Source organism: Leuciscus leuciscus (genome assembly GCF_965113295.1).
Source record: "Leuciscus leuciscus genome assembly, chromosome: 13".
NCBI classification, from domain to species: Eukaryota; Metazoa; Chordata; class Actinopteri; order Cypriniformes; family Leuciscidae; genus Leuciscus; species Leuciscus leuciscus.
In genome coordinates this window covers 5,097,704-5,115,120 of record NC_138737.1, presented here as the reverse complement: position 1 = coordinate 5,115,120, position 17,417 = coordinate 5,097,704, and the positions used below count along the sequence as shown (strand labels likewise).

Genomic DNA, 17,417 nt, shown 5'->3' with positions numbered 1-17,417 from the left:
ACGTAAATATTTATACATTATAGTGTGTTGCAATTTTCTTTTTAATTATATATTAAGAGTTCAGATGCAAAAGCCTCTAAGTGCCATCTGAAATTTTCTTCTAGAATGATCATTTTTATCAAGCTCGTATATTTAAGTTCAGTAATTTCACTTAAATTACAATTAATAGGTAATTTTCATTGCCATTTAAGTGAAATTACTGAACTTAAATATACTAGCTTGATAAAAATGACAATTTTAGGAGAAAATTTCAGATGGCATTTAGAGGCTTTTGCATCTGAACTCTTCATATATATATATATATATATATATATATATATATATATATATAGCAATTGATACTGTATTTTATATATATGACATTAATATTTTTCTGCATTACACAATCTCTTAAATCTTATCAATGTTGTTATTATATATATATATATATATATATATAAATACATATACAGCATATGCTGTCAGTGAACTTGCTAAATGATGCACAGATGAGCTTCTTCCTTTGACCACTCAAACCTCTATTTCTCTGCTGCTGTCTTTCTGCGTTATTTATTTCTCTCATTTGAAATGCATCACTTCTGCACCATGTGTTATTCTTTCACTTCCTCTTTCATCTCTGCATGGAATGTAATGCTTTTAGAATCAATGAGCTGTAACTCGTTTCTCATTGTGTGAGCATCATTGGATTGCATTGCTATTGCGTGTGTGTATTTGTGTGTACACGCAGAGACCCTCCCCCCAATCAGAATGGCCCTGCGCTCGCCCTCCCCTCTCCCACTCTCTTCTCCCTCCATATGTGCGAGGAAGATGGTTGCAGCCAGCGTGGGCCTGTTTTTAATGTCGCACATCCTGCCGTGATCCTACCGGGAGCAAGAGGAGGAGAACAATCCCTCCATTCAGGTCAATCTCTCTCTTTCACTCACTCCCACGCTTTTACATGATGCTGCTCTCCAGTAATTCAATTTGAATGTGATTTTGTCACCCAGTTCCTGTTTTTGGAGGAAGAGACCTGGAATCAGCCAGAGCAGAGAGGTGAATCACCCTTCATCCATCTATTTTACATCGTTTACCATGTTGAGATCAGGTTTTGTGCTCGTTTTCCTTTAGGCATTCACTTTCTTAGATGTTCTTTTGTGCATCATGTCCCCTTTTATCATTTGGCAATGCTTTGTGATATTTTAGGGTTAAAAATTACTGTGGTTGTACTTCGTACCATGGTAACACCATGTTTTTTATGGACATGCTCCGGAATTCTATGAAGTGTAATGTAAATGAGTATGATGCAAAAAAGTATAAATGGTATTACCACAGAGTACTATATTAAAACGGTAACGCTTTACAATAAGGTTCAATTATAGTTAACTGCATTAGTTAACATAAACTAAGAAGTCTAAAACATTTATTAATCTCAGTTAATGGTAATTTCAGCATTTACTTATACATTATTAATATATGGTAATATTATTTAATGGACCTGAGCTAACAATGAACAGGTGTATTTTTATTAACATTAACAAAGAATAATAAGTTCTGTAACAAATTATTTGCTCTTTGTTTGTTAACTTTAGTTAATGCATTAACTACCATTAACTAATACAGTAGTACCTTATTGTAAAGTGTTACCGTAAAAACTATGGTACATGAATTTTAGTACAATAGTATTTTTCAAAGTACCATATTATCATCATATGATACAATCATTGTACCATGGGTACAGATTTCAAAGGGTAACATTTCAAATAATAATGAGTAAAAACTGATTTTGTATGATAAAAAACAAAACAAAAAAAACTCAGTCTAGACAACCAACATCAGGACCTTCAAAATCAAATACGGTTACCCAATGAGTAAAATTAATGTACTCTCTCTCGTCATCCCAAACCTGTATGAATAACTTCCTTCTGTGAAACACAAAAGAAGATATGTTGAAGAATGTTGGTAAACCAAACTGCATCGTTTCCCTTTGACTTCCATTGTATGGACAACAAACACAATGGAAGTCAATGGGAACCAAACTGTTTTCCTATCAACATTCTTCAAAATATCATCTTTTGTGTTTCATAGAAGAAAGAAAGTCATACAGGTTTGGGACGACATGAGTGAGTACATGTTGAACTATCCCTTTAATATGGGTTGTTGTAGACATTAAGAAATTCTTTTTGTATATGTATGTATATAGTGCATAATATGTTGATTCTTTTGTCTTATATTAAACAGAAGTGAGTTTATTCGTGCCGCCGCTGTGTCCAGCATGCAGCATCACTCGCCTGAGGTGTCCCGTCTGTATCAGACCGAGTTCATCCGGAGCGCGCGGGCGGTGGGCGTGCTGTGGGCCATCTGTACGCTCTGCTTCGCTATCATCGAGGTGGTCATTCTCATCCAGCCGTCCTGGGTTGGCACTCGAGAGCTGCACTACCGCGGAGGAGGACCGGCCCCTCCGAGCGGGACGCTGGGCCTCTTTGAGGTCTGCATGGAGACTGACTGGCCCGTCCCAGAATGCCGTGGGTCTCTTCACACCCTGACCCCACTCCCCGCCTTCCAGTCTCCCGCTGTGCTGGTGTGCATGTCTCTCACCATGGTGTGGGCCAGCGTGGGCTGCCTGTGTCTGTTCCGCTTCTGCAACACAGCAACGGTCTATAAGATCTGTGCTTGGCTGCAGCTCACAGCAGGTGAGAGAAGTCTCTCATGCTCACCGAGGCAGTAAAAAGTGGAATATTGTGAGATATGGGGCCCTATCTTGCACCCAGCGCAATTGACTTTGTACACCGACGCATGTATCATTCCTATTTTGCACCCGCGCACAGCGGCCTTTTCCCTCTACAGACGCACGTCGGTTAACTAAGAAATACACTTGCGCTCCCAGGGGCGATTCAGCGCAAAGAGGAGACGTGTTCCGGCGCAAACGTTCCCTGGTGCTATTTTGCAGGTTTAGAAAACAATCCGCCATTAACCGAAAAAAACTAGTCTAAAGTCAGTGGCGCGTTGCGCATGTTATTCATATGCTATTTTAAGGGCGCATGCTTGGCCATAATCAATGTAGCGTGTGCACAACGCGCATACACTTTGATTCTCTCACACAGAAGCAGCAGTTTTCAGTTTTTCAAATCATACATTATTACGAACGATAGATAGATAGATAGATAGATAGATAGATAGATAGATAGATAGATAGATAGATTATTATAAAAGCATACATCTAGCTTACACATTTACCCAAATGATCATACGCCTGTTTAACCGAAGCTAATTTGGGTGGGTTTCTCCATCCCCATACAATGTCACTTCTCTGTCTTTTACGGCCCTGACGAGAACGTCGGTCTCCTCGGCTGTGAACCGCTCCTGGCGTGCGCCTGGCAAATCCGCCGTTATATTAGGAATCCGCTATAGAATAAGCGCGTCTGCTCTTAAAGGGAATGTGAGATGACGCTCTGATTGGTTTATTTCACGTTACACCCAAACCACACCTATGAATAATGAAGCTACTTCAGAACAACCCATTTTAGATTTGCGTCGGGCACAACAGTAATTTATCCCGCCGGTATAATGGCAACAACGCCCAAGACCCGCCCACAAAGTTACTTGCGTTTTGCACTTGATACTTGCATTTCAGATCGTTAAAATAGGGCCCATTATATTATAGAGAACTGTGAATATGGAGAACTGTGTTGTCTCCGGATATATTTTACATTTTCAGCACATAATCCTTCAGAAATCATTCTAAAATGCTGATTTGATGCTCAAGAAACATTTCTGATTGTTTTTGTGCTGCTTAATATTTTTGTGGAAAGTGTTGCATTTGTAAAATTAGGTTTAGATGAACACGAGATAAAACATTTATATAAAATAGATATCTTCTTTAACATTATAAATGTCTGTCACTCCTAGCTGAATTTCTTGGTATAAAAAGAAGCCTGTTTTAGGACCATTAAGTTGTTTTGCATTGTGACACTTTTTTCATGACAATCAAGAAATTCATTTCCCCTCAAACAGTCTGTAATGCAATCACACATTTTTCCTCTTTTGTATTTTTTGTACTCATTCTCATTAAAATAATGAATGAATGGTTTCACAAGGAGGTAGCAACTTCTGTGATATATATAGATATAGATATATTTTGAGGTGAAATACAGTATGATCCAGAGATGAGTGTAGTAAGAAAGCTTGTGATTTCCTCTAAAGAGCTCATATTACATTTTTAAAGCAGTTTTTTGTCTGAAGGTTCCTCATGTTATTCAGGGGTTTTTTTGCACCAAAAACATCATAATTCATTTTCTCATGACCCTTACTTTCTGAAGGATGTAAATGAGCTTGTTTATGATTGGCTAACCTCTTTGCATGTTAAATGAGGCTCTGGGGTCACAGGCTGTAGGTTTGCTGTCGAGTCCTATATAGTTTGCACTGCCGTCCTTCAATAACAGCCTCTTTGCAGAGCTATATTACGTTGAGAATCTCTCCACACTGAAATGTGGCCTTCTTGACTGAAAATCTGATCTATGTTAAGCTGCACATTATCTCTCTCTCTCTCTCTCTCTCTCTCTCTCTCTCTCTCTGTCTATCTGTCCCCAGGCTTCTGTTTGGCCCTGGCGTGTGTGTTGTTCCCAGACTCCTGGGCGTGTGCTGAGATGCGGGCGCTGTGCGGGGAGCGTGTGAGTAGTTTCTCCCCAGGGAACTGCTCCGTTCACTGGGCGTACATACTGGCCATGCTGGGGGTCCTGGATGCCGGCATACTTTCCATGCTTGCGTTTGTATTAGGGAACCGCCAAGATGCCCTGCTGCCAGAAAATGCCAAGGATGGTGATGGTAAATGGAAAATCAATTCATGTTTTACAGCCCATTTTAAGAGAGTTTAGTTAGCATGATTTTTAAACTAAATTATAAGAAAAAACCCTAAAAATGTATATGTGTGTGTGTGTGTATGTATGTACAGTATGTGTATATATATATATATAACATTCAAATATAAATGTTTTATGCTTCTTTTTACTTCATTATTATTATTATTGTTTATTAAAACTAAAATATATAAAAATATAAAAATCGTTTCTGTTAATATGAGATTATTTAATTAACTGAAGTTGGAGATAAAATTGCTAAAATTACCAAAACTAAACTGAAATAAAGATCAAGCTAAATAGTAGTATTTTAATAAAAACTAAAACTTTTATTAACAAAATTACTACAACTAAAATGAAAATGACTCCTGAAAAAATAAAAAATAATTCAAAATATTAATAAATATTATAATACAATATAAATGATTGAGACAAAAAAAATATATATATGCCAATATAAAACCTATATATTTTATATAATTAACATATATATATATATATATATATATATATATATATAATTAACATATATATATATATATAATTAACATATATATATATATATATATATATAATATTCTAACATTCATATTAATAAACGTTGGCAAATTATTTTTCTTTTAATACAGACATACAAAAAACTGACTTTCCTTTTGATCGTGATACTGTGGTAATAAGGTGATATGGGGAGCTGTACTTCTTGCTTTCTTAATTTACAAAATTCTTCAAATGTACTAAATGTTAATCCTATTCATTATCATGTTATCCTCTACATCCAGATGTTTCAGTCATGCTGTTTTCTCCTCTCTCCTCAGTGACTGGCTTGTTACTGGCAGCATGAAAGAGGCCTGAGCCAGAAACTGCTGGTAAGACTGGAATCTAGTTTATGTTTTTAATGGACACTAGCATTTATCCTCTCTCTTCTCCTCTCTTCTGCAGCTCACATCACTGTTCTTTCTCTCCCTCTCAGGTGGCCGTTTCATCACGTCGTCCGTGAACTTCACTCTCGACAAATAATGATGGCATGAAACGTCGTCATCATCCTGTGAAGTCAGCTTACATAACCTGTCTGCCTAGAAACAGTCACCTGGCAACTGTATCCGAGTCCTTTCTCCCCTGACGGAGGAACATTAGTCTGATCTAATAATGGTGGCTTTAAATAGAAGAGAGGAAAGGTTATTTTCTTTAGTGCATTTCTATTTGAGTTATAGTCCAAGTCTAACAGACAAAATGAATGTTGTTTCCAATTACATGATGTTTGATGTTTGGTTCTGTGTTCTGGACATTTCTTGCGCATGAATTAAAGATGAGATCTGAAGATGTAGTCATAGTTTCAGTGTTATAATTCAGTCACACTTTAGATTAGGGTCCAATTCGACTACGACTTTTGCATCAATAAAGAATTAATGTTAGTAAATTAGTTGTTAAGTTTATTAAGGTATTGAGATGTAGAATATGGTCATGCGGAATAAGGCATTAATATGTGCTTTATAACAATAAACAGTCAATATCCTAGTAATATGCATGCTAATAAGCAAGAGGTTAATAGTGAGAATTAGACTCTAAATTAAAGTGTTACCTGTTATTCTATCTGTTTAATTAGTTTTATTGTTGACCTGTTTATTTTCTTAATGCATGCTTCTGGTCTATACAGATTACACACACACACACACACACACACACACACACACACACACACACACACACACACACACACACACACACACATATATACACTGCCTGGCCCTGAAAAAAGTCACTGCTTGGATTTAAATAGGCAAATAGTCTATTTGCCTATTTAAAGATTGGATCATTATTGCTGTGATTATTATGTTTCTATGGAAATGTCATAATATGGTAGTAAAGTGAACTGCATCTTCGGTTTTATGCCGACTACATTAAACTACATGCCGTCTGAATCGTCTTCACTCACCGTTTAAACATACGTAAGTCCTTTTCTTAGTCGTGACTTTGTTGTGCTTGTGTGATTTTATTAAGCCAATGCATTAAATGTTAAATGTGATGTAATTTCTAATCCACTTCCAGTTTAAAAGCAATGCAAAGTTCTAAACAAACTGTTGGTGTTCACATACACTTTATTAGCACGTACAGTGATTTTTGTGTTTTGACAAAACTTGCAGTGCAGAGATATGTATTTTTGTACAAGATTTTATGACCGCACGAATATCGAAAAGCGTTTATATACTCAGAGCACTATACTCATATTCCTTCACAAATTCATATAGTCAGATTACAAACCCAGAGGGCATGAAAGTTGGGACAGTGGTTAGTTATTATCAGACAGAGTGTTTCAAAGCCAAGTCAAAGTCAAGGAGGACAAAAAACATTTCATCAAGCTCAGATGCAAATTACATTAAGATGACACACCACTATAACAGCCAATCAGAGAAAGAGAGGACGGGAAACTCACTGTTTGACATTTAGACGAGCCTAAACTCACATAGTGCTGCTTATTGCTGTATAAAGCAGCTGATCTGATGTGTTGTGCTGTTTAAACCTGTACCAGATATCTTCTGCAATAAATATAATATTTCAGAATTTTTTGTTTCTCAATCATTTGTTTCAAACAAATTTCTAAAAGAACATACAATAGATGTAGTAGTAGATTTAGGTATGTCTTCCAACTTCCAACTGATCTGTTACTGTACTGTTACTGTAAATCAAAATTTAATTAATTTGTGAAATCAAATAAAAAAGTGAAATTGACTGATTCTGGATTAAGCAGCTTCATAGGTTGATGTTTGGGTTTTGTTCTGTGTAGATTCAGTGCTATTTGGATGCAAATATCTGTCACTTCTGTTCAAAAGTTTGGAGTTCTCAACAAGTCTGCAGTTATTTGATCAAAAATACAGTAATATTGTTAAATATTATTTCAATTTAAAATAACAATCTTTCGTTTTAATATGTTGTATATTGTACACATGATGAACATCATATATTTTTGATATATTTATTAATGTGGAAAATGGTATATTTCATGTGGTTCTTAAGGAATCTTTCTAATAAGCTGATTTGGTGCTCAAGAAACATTTCTTATTATCAATGTTGAAAACAGTTATTCAGTGAATAACTGAAAACGGTGTCAACGATGAATAGAAAATTCATAAGAACATAATTTATTTGAAATAGAAATCTTTTGTAACATTACTGTCACTTTTGATCAGTTTAATGCATCCCTGTTGAATACAAGTATTAACTTATTGACCAAAAAATAAACCCCAAACTTTTAATGGTAGTGTATGTGTATGTAAATTAGATTTCACAATGTTTAAGTTGTGAATTATCAATGGGTAGCTGTTTTATAGGCTAAGTTATATTCATTTTTACAGGAAATATTCAATACAGCAACCTAGAAATGACTTTATTTTCCATATAGAGCCATATTAACAGCAGAAAGTACAATGTGAGCTCGGTTGCTTGGCTTATAATCTGAAAAAATGGCATAGAGGTTCTCCACACTCACAGCTGTAGTAAAGCTCTGATACAAGAAGATATATGGAGCATGACAGGAGCAGAACCGGCAAACGCTCCTTTAATCTGTGTTAATTCTGGGTTGCTGAGATGTAAATGGCCCTTAGAAACTCACATGAGAAACGTCACCTAAACGCACTCTTGCATGACCCTGGTCAAGCTGTGGTTTTGTTTTTAAGAACTGAGTGAGAGACCATGGCCTTATCTGGTTACCAACAGGTATTAAAAGGCTTGTACAATGTGGCAAGAAAGAAGGAAAACAAAAAGCATATTCCATAAGCTGTTATGTGTGTGGAATTTATTATAGTATAACATCGAAACAGAGTAACATCATATCAGAGTACCTTGGCAAGCAGGCCTGATTAGATTAGATTTAGGCAGATGACAATGAATGCTGGCGTATCTGTAAGCTCGCTCTGTCAGTCTAGATTTCCTTCTATTTCCCCTCCCCACATTTCCCTTGTTTTCCTCTGACTCTCACATGCACTCTTCAGGCTGGCAGGTACTGGAGGATGTGCTGTGCGATCATGGCGGGGTCGAAGGTCAGGGCTCTGCGCTTGCGGCTGTTTTTTTTGGGGGGCGGCAGGTCAGTGTCTATGCGCTTCATTCTCTGCAGGCCGACATGTGGCGTTCTGTCGTCATCCTCGTCGTCGTCGTCATCGAGTCTTTTCACCCTCAGCAGTGACGCCTCCACCTGGGGGACGGGGGCGGAGTCTAGGGAGCGGCGGGAGCGTTTTAGGACGGGTCCTCCGGATCGCTCCACGGCGCTCAGGTCCCGTTTGGCACGCTGGTTTGAAGGGCCTCCCTGACTGCCACCCGATGCCAAGCCGGAGAGGATCTTCTCAACAAGGTACCTTAACAATGCAAAGACAGAAATACTGTTGTTTGTTTGCTTAAAGTTAACATGAAATGTTTTGCTTTAATAAAATTATTTAATAAATGTAAAAATATTTTCAGATATAATTTTAATTTTAGATTAATATTTGTAGCAATTTTGTTATGTGCTTTTGTCATTTAGTTTTAGTTTTTAAAATATGATTTAGTTTTACTTTTAGTTTGGGTTTTCATCTAATATTTATATTTTTTACTAATATTTTGAATTAGCTTTTTTGGTAACACTTTACAATAAGGTTCATTAGTTAACATTAGTTAATGTATTAACTAACCATGAGCAATCCATTTGTTACTGTGTTTGTTAATCTTTGTTAACGTTACTTAATAAAAATACAGCTGTTCATTGTTAATTCATGTTAACTAATGTAGTTAACTATATTTTCAAACTATATTTTCAAGATTTATTTTATTTTTGTTACTAGTGTTTATTTTTGTAACATTACTATTTATGTTGAATCTATTTTTAATGTATTTTAGTTCATTTATTAATTTATTTATCATTTAATATTTTATTTTATATTATTTCCAGCTAGTAACAATTTATATGTTTCAACTTTATTTTAATGAACAAAAAGGTTTGTAATAGTTAATAACCCTGACTCTGAGGCCTTGGTTTGGTTTCCGTTACCTAAGCATCTCTTGGTCTTTGTCCTGCTCTCTCTCTGGAATCCTGTTGGTTGTCGGAGTGAGTCCAGCCTGCATCAGTCTCTCCTGCTTGTAGCGGTTGAGTAGAGCCTGAGTAAGCTGAGGATCCAGAAGGCCCTGGGGCTTGGCCATGCTCACGGCCTGCTCGGTCTCATCGTAGTCCGGAGGGTACGGTGCCTGGAAATCCCCCTCATCCTCCTCATCTTCCTCTGGTTTGCCCTGTCCGTTGTTCTGTGCTTGGTTAAGGAGACGCAGCATTGATGCCAGATAAGCTGCTTCTTGTTCCCGCCTCTGATCGTTCTCCACCAAGCGCTGGAGGGCCTGTCCCAGACCTTGAGCTCTCAGGACCTCTGGCTGGTAGTACAGATCATTGCTCCGACTCTTGAAGTCAGCAGCTGGATAAGCCATCATCTGGGCCTCGTAGGGCACTGAATCCCGCAGGTCTCTTCGGAGACGCACTCCTCCTGCCTGGCTGTCAAAGCTGCGACCTCCGCCACGCATGGCAGAGAGAGGCTGAGAAACAGAGGGAGGAAGACAAACCCAACAGCTGATTGGTGAAAAATGTCTTCTGTTTCCATGTTAAAGCAATATAAACAACTTTGTGCACATTTTGGTACAGAGAACATTTATTTACATGCATTGCACTCTTAAATACCATTTGTAAAGCGCTGGATTTTGTAAAGCGCTGGATTTGTAAAGCTACAGTATATTAGCCTACACACACACACACACACAGACAGACACACACACAGGCCCTATATACTAATAAACACACACACACACACACACACACACACACACACACACACACACACACACACACACACACACACACACACACACACACACACACACACACACACACACACACACACACACACACACACACACACACACACACACACACACACACACATATCATTTTTCATTATTTTTTTAATAAATTTTTAAATCTGCCTAACCAATCTTTATCATGTTTCCCATATTTTAAACCCTATAACGAACAACAATATATTTTGTTTTTTTTAAATACAAAGCATAACGATTGTTCAATTCGAATTTTAGAGGAGGCTGACAAAAAAACAACAACAACAAAAAAAAAAAAACGCTTCTACTTACTATGCTGGCCAATCAGAATGAATATTCAAATGACGCCAATCAGTTTTCAAATGACGCCCATTTAAGCCAATCAGTTTTCAGTATCACCTTTCGTTTGAATCAGAGCCGTTGAAAAACTTTTATTAGGTTGGAGATGGACAAGACAACTCCAGGTGAAGAAGAGAAACCTCGAAACAAGTGAAGCTGAACGACAGAGCTGCATTTTCAGTGATATGATGGAGTGGAGGATGGAGTCTGCACATCGGTAAGTAACTGTTAGATGGAAGATGGAATGGGGCTCTCCATTCATAGATGTTTATAATGGTCTATTCTGTATATGGCGCCGCAAGATTAGTTCCGTTGACTGGTGACATGTCTTTGGTGGGCGGGGTTTTGGTTTAGCCAGCGTTAAATTTGTCAAATTACATTAATTAAAAATGGATAAAGATGCTATAATCGATTTCAATCATTTTTGGCAGTTTCAGCTAAACTTTATTTTTTATTTTGGTTAGGGCTTGACATTAACACCAGCCAAGTTAGGGTGAATTTCAGCAGTGACGTGTAACGTTAATGCAGTCACTCCTTGCCACTTTGGCGGGTTGAAATTTATATAACCATACATTTTGGAATTGTAGTCTTTTAAAAAGGCATCTGAAATAATAAACTATGTGCAATGTAGTTTTGTCAAAAATATGTCGATTTTTCGATACTTAGCCTATCTATACTGAAATATCTGAAACGCTTTCCAATGCTAATTGTACGCTATCTCATCTCTCCGAGTTGAGAATGAGTTGTTGACACACAAATCTCTGCTCACTCACTCGTTTCTTTTGCTCCGGATGAATATTGTTGGTGTTATAGGCCTTGAATTTCAGTTGGGATTGCGCGTATTGCGCATAATTTTACTCATTCCAGCAGATTTAATGCTCGCATCCAAAGTGCGCGCACATAAAGCTGCTCTCAGTACTAAAATGAGTTATTTGTTTCCTGCTTATTGCGCTTAAACAGTCAAATACACACACAAATAATGTAAAAATGCCGGTCTTGTCATGTTTTCTTTACGTGGGTTTTACATAAAAAACATGAGAGGAGAGCAGACTCGTCTGTTAATGCACTTGCATCCTTAACATTCGTAACACTGCCCTTTAGTGGTAGTTGATGTAATAGCATCAATAAACAGATGTAATTACTTCAATAAACTATATGCACATATACTATGGGTCTTGGCAAGTATTTACGTAAACACAGTCAGGTATGTTTTAAGTAAATGTAAACAGTTGAGAAAGAAAACGCATATGTAACAGTATAATGGATCCGTGTGTCAGGTCTTAAAGACCCACTGAAGTCCCTTCAAACGCGCAGCTTTGTATGATGCGTTGACGTAATTTCCACTGAAACAGGAAGCTAAGGCGGGACATATTGAATGGCTCCTCCGCCTTTTCAAATAGCCAATAGCGTTTAGTTTTCCTCACAGACTGCGAGTCTAAAGCCTGGTTCACACGGGACGATTTGAAAATTGTCGGCCGATTTTCCAAACCTGAGAGACCCCACACACGGGGATAAAAAATCACGAGTCTAACAGTTTTGGTCGTACAGTGTGTGGTGCGCAGCCACACGGCAAAATCAACACATCACACATGAACCGATTTGACTCCCGAGCATTCCCAGATCAGACGGGAAATCGCGCAAAATACCTCGAGATCAAACGTGACTTCAGAGTAAACAATCATGGCGGACGAAGAGGATGCAGTGGCAATAGTTTGTAGTTTGTTTTTAACCGGAAAAAAACGTTATCAGAAGAAAAGGCGATGATCTCCGACGTCCACCGGACTTTCTGGTGCGCGATGCCTCCGACTGTTTTGATTATGTTTCCCGGTGCTTCCTCGCCGCCTCGTCACCTCGCTTTCTGATTGGCTACACTCCACAGTCCACAGGATGCGTACTCGGGGGACACCACACACGAGAAGAAATCGGGCCAAATAAATCCAACATGTTGGATATCCCCGATTTGAGATCGGAGCGGTCCCGACGTCCTTCCGAGCAGACGAGAGCAGTCTTAACACACCACACACAACAGGAATATCTGATCAGATTATTTTACGATAATCGGAGCATCCTTAAGATTGTCGGAAGGAGTGAATCGGGGCTAAAATCGGCCTAATTATCCTGCCGTGTGAACCAGGCTTTACTCAACAGCACCATGGAAATGAAACTGAGTGCTGATACGTTGGAGGTGTGAATAAATTCTTGCCATTTCATTCTGAAAACGGAATACCTTGAGCAACCAAACACACATCTCCAACCCATAATGCTCCGTGACGTGACAACGGTAGTGATTTCCGGTTCGTGAACGAATCGTTCTTTTGAACCGGTTCACCAAATCGAACTGAATCGTTCAAAACAGAGTCAGCGCTGATCCAGTTTTCTAAAGTTACTCGCTTTCGGACGTGCCTGACAGTCACTCCGACTCGAAATAAACAATATCCCAGAGTATATGTTACTCGGCCAGGTGGTGTTTATAGCATAGGGGGGCGGAACGCTTCAGATTCTAGAGAGCATTTGATTGGACAGAAGATGTGATGAGAAGCTGAAGTCTGCGTTGACGTCATATGAATCCGTGATCCATTTTAGCGGAAGTGAGTATGTTTTGAATGCTTATATCTCCTAAATGCGAATTTTGTCATTGTTTTGGAACTCACCAGCTTATTTATAACATTAAGGCTAACATATTCATCCTAAGTGCTAAAAAACGTACATTTTGATTTCAGGGGGGCTTTAAAGTGATGGCAGCCTAATATACCTGCTGCCAAATTATCAGATAACATTAAAAATATCTATATGGCAGTTTTTCACCGGTATCGATGTCAAAATTGTGGCTAGTGAAGATGCTGAGTGGCTAGTAATTTTGGAAAACCACTAGCCAAAGTGGCTGGTGAGCAAAAAGTTTAATGTCAAGCTCTGATTGTTGGTAAAAAACAACAACAAAGTTTGTACTATAGTGTACTATAGTGACTGAAATCGCTTACATAGCAATAATGATGGAATGGGGCTCAGCATTATATACTATAGCCTACATTTTTATTTCATTAGTTGTAACTTTTTAATTTTTTTATTTTGGTTTTTTAAATTTAGTGGAAATGACCAAATTGACTGAAATCATCTATAACAAATTTTTAATAAATGCAATTTAATTTTATATTGTTAATAATTTAATGCAATTTAATAATGTAATTGAATCTTATTTAGCAGTTAATATATTCAGAGGACAAACTGTATGATGATGAATGGCAGTAAGGGTAGAATATGTACATTTTGTTCGTTCTGAAGTACATCTGCCTCTGAGAGCACAGAAACACACACCTCCCTCTTCGATGTGACACTTTACATACTAATCATTCATGCATTCGTCACAGTTCGCCACATTTCATTCAGAGGAAGCATTAGTAAGCACGTTTTCCTCTCCTCTCTTCTGTTCTCATCCTCACACTTCTCTCCATCCACAGTGAATCAGGCATTCAATTACACTTGCACACTATTGAGAGGAAAAGAAAGATGCTTTTCAAGAGGCTGAAATCACTGTAGTGTGCAAAGCAAGCACATTCTGACAGTATGAGTAACCAGCTCCTCTTCAGCGTATATTAGTTCTGTCACTGGCTCTGATGATCTATGTCAACCATTACTGACAGGAGATCTGCGTTTCAGCAGTGATTGATTGTCTAGAGAGCCTTAAATCTGTTTCTCTATTCATGTTAGCCACTGAACAGCTCAGCTCAAGCCTGAGGTTAGAAACGAAGTGCTGAGTCATGACATTGCCTTCACCCTCTGTCTGTGTGCAGCGTAATTTGAAATCGCAAAGCGAGTGCTGAGAGACAACTAGCAGTGGTGTTCAAAAACTACCCTCTGTGCAAGATTTGTGTTATTGTAAATCATATTCTGCATCAGTTGTGTCAGAATGATAAATGAAACCGTTTCTGTTGAGTCAGTTCTGCAGTTTGAGCTTTGTGTGGTATTTCAGGGCTGTTATGATTCATAATTAATGAGGCAGATAGTGACGTATGAAACTAAAGGAACAGGATTCCTCTGGGCGCTGATGTGTGAGTGTATTTGATGACTCACTCTGGCGCATTATGACGTCTGTCCCGCCCCTGACGTGTGTGTGTGTGTGTGGGTGGGTGGTGGCAAGATCTTGTTGTCCATGAGTTCAAGTGGTGTTGATGTCCTCCAGTTCCTTACCATCTGCTCTACTCCGCATTAATGCACCAATGGAGAGATTTCTAACATGAACAACTTTCTGCAAAGTTACAAACACCCTCTGCTAGTTAAACTCCCGCAGACTCCAGCCAAAGTGCGTCACATCAGTTTGCAGTTGTGTGTCATTGTAAAACATACTAGAGATTATCAATATTATTAGTGTAACATAATAACTGTTTACATTAAAACATTTTACAGTACGGTTTAAGTGTAAGCCAATCAGTGTTGTTACTGTTAACTAAAACTATTAAAAATCGTTTTCAGTAATTGAAATAAAATAACATAAATATTAGAATTAGAAATGTAAAAATACTAATATTATTAACACTAGTGCTATCAAATCGATTAATCGCATCTAACATAAGTTTGCAATAAAACATGTTTGCTGTTTGCGTGTGTATATATATATACACACACACACACACACACATATTTACTAACTTTTATGTTAGGTGTGATTAATCGATTTGACAGCACTAATTATTACTAATAATAATTACTAAAACTAAAGCTGAAATAAACATAAAATAAAGGCAAGCTAATAAAAAAATGTAAATGCACATATAGAAATGTTGTCATGGGAACTAATTGATATAAATACAAAAATTATTACTGAAGATAATTACTAAAACTAAAGCTGAAATAAAAATAAAATAAAGCTAAATTGAAATATAAAAACAAACTAATAAAAATAACAAAAGTACATTATAAAATTACTATAACTTAAACTAAAATTAAAATGCAAACTGAAAATATAAAAACTTTAATTAAAATATGAATAAATACTTTTTTATATATATATATATATATATAGTGCAGCTTAAAAATAAAAAAAAATTACGTTTCTGGCATTAAAAAATCAGTTATGCCACATGAAGCATAAGCATTTTTACAGTATAGATGGATACTAGTATGAATGGATGGATGGATGTGAGAAAACGGAGTGTGCTCTTTGAAAGCTGTTGCCATGGCAGCGTTCCTCCTCCGCTCGGAGTGAAAGACTGGCTGTTTGTTCTGCTAATGAGATTGTGCTTCCTCTACTATTGATTTTGTCCTGTGTTGTCCTTCAGATACGGCCCATAATCCTTCACACATTTCCAAAATCACTGTGGCTTTTATATTCAGCTCTGTATCAGTGACGACCGCTGTCCGTGGTGCTGAAACCTGAGCGCACACGCTAATGAGTGCAACAGATGGTCAAAACAAACTCTACTAGTTACTTTAATTCACAACAGCTGCCCACAGATCTCTCCAACGCATCAGTGCTGCAATACATTATCTAGAGATGAGACCTAGAGACCAGTATATCACAGGCCCTATTGTTGCAAATAAGACTTGTTGTAATGCTAACACTTGTTATTGAATTAAATAGAATAATTCTATATTTAAAATCTCTGAATAGACCTACATTTAGTTAATAACAAAATATAGTACAGTCCTGGTTTAATCAGCAATAGAGCAGAAGAATCAACAAATGCTGTCTCTCATGATAAAATAACATGGAGCTTTGTAATTGAACGATGCATGTAATATTTAATGTGATCTTGGGTTGTTTGCAAGAGCCTCCATTTCTGGACACTGCCTTTCAGAGAAATTTCCAGAATTTAATGAGTATTCTATTCGCCAGTAAAGCCCTGTTGATTATGCTCTGTTGTTGCCAGGCAATGATGATTGTACGCCCTATTTCACGCAATCTGGCTCGAGTGATCTCGATCAGTTCAGCAGAAATGAACACGCAGCTAAGCGGAACATATAAAAAGCAACTAAATAGTACACAGTGTACTTTCCCATATTCACAATAATACATGTGCAATGATACAAATATTCAAAATGAAATAGTAATGAAACAGAATGAAATCAGCATTTACCAGCCAATTGAAACCTTTATTCTAACTGCATAAAGGCAAAAAGGAAGAAAACATGCAGGTTAAAATGTAGCTATAGAGGAATCGGTCTCACCGAACACACATGATGAGGGTCTGGTGTGGTGTTTGCTTTACCTTTGCCTCTGGTGTGAGGATCTGGAACAGCGTCAGAGAGAGGAAAAGCAGAACAGAGTTGGTCAGAAGGCCCGACATCCTGAAGGAGAGAATGTAGCTGCCTCTGCAGTGAAGAGATACGCTGCCACTGGACACCAGTAGAGATAGACAGAGAGAGACAGAGGGAGACGGAGGGAGAGAGGGAGACGGAGGGAGGGAGGGAGGG

At 37.7% G+C, this 17,417-nt stretch overlaps 2 protein-coding genes across 4 annotated transcripts; one reads left to right on the top strand and one right to left on the bottom strand.

Moving 5' to 3' along the window:
* Window positions 1-478: 478 nt before the first annotated feature.
* Window positions 479-7,390, top strand: lhfpl4b (LHFPL tetraspan subfamily member 4b). 3 transcript variants are annotated; one of them, XM_082189256.1, is made up of 6 exons: window positions 479-900; window positions 987-1,032; window positions 2,251-2,669; window positions 4,567-4,800; window positions 5,648-5,698; window positions 5,803-7,390. In XM_082189256.1, the coding sequence occupies exons 1-5, from the start codon at window positions 795-797 to the stop codon at window positions 5,671-5,673; spliced, it is 831 nt and encodes a 276-aa protein (XP_082045382.1). In that variant the 5' UTR covers window positions 479-794; the 3' UTR covers window positions 5,674-5,698; window positions 5,803-7,390. The 3 variants fall into 3 exon arrangements, with proteins under 3 accessions (XP_082045382.1, XP_082045381.1, XP_082045380.1); XM_082189255.1 differs by having other exon boundaries at window positions 483-900; window positions 2,221-2,669; XM_082189254.1 differs by having other exon boundaries at window positions 492-900; window positions 2,218-2,669.
* Window positions 7,391-8,607: 1,217 nt separating this feature from the next.
* Window positions 8,608-17,369, bottom strand: pcsk1nl (proprotein convertase subtilisin/kexin type 1 inhibitor, like). The gene is made up of 3 exons (XM_082189253.1): window positions 17,213-17,369; window positions 9,847-10,376; window positions 8,608-9,178 (listed from the first exon to the last, which is right to left on the bottom strand). Exons 1-3 carry the CDS (start codon window positions 17,288-17,290, stop codon window positions 8,815-8,817), a joined length of 972 nt encoding a protein of 323 aa, XP_082045379.1. The 5' UTR covers window positions 17,291-17,369; the 3' UTR covers window positions 8,608-8,814.
* Between the last annotated feature and the right edge of the window lie 48 nt (window positions 17,370-17,417).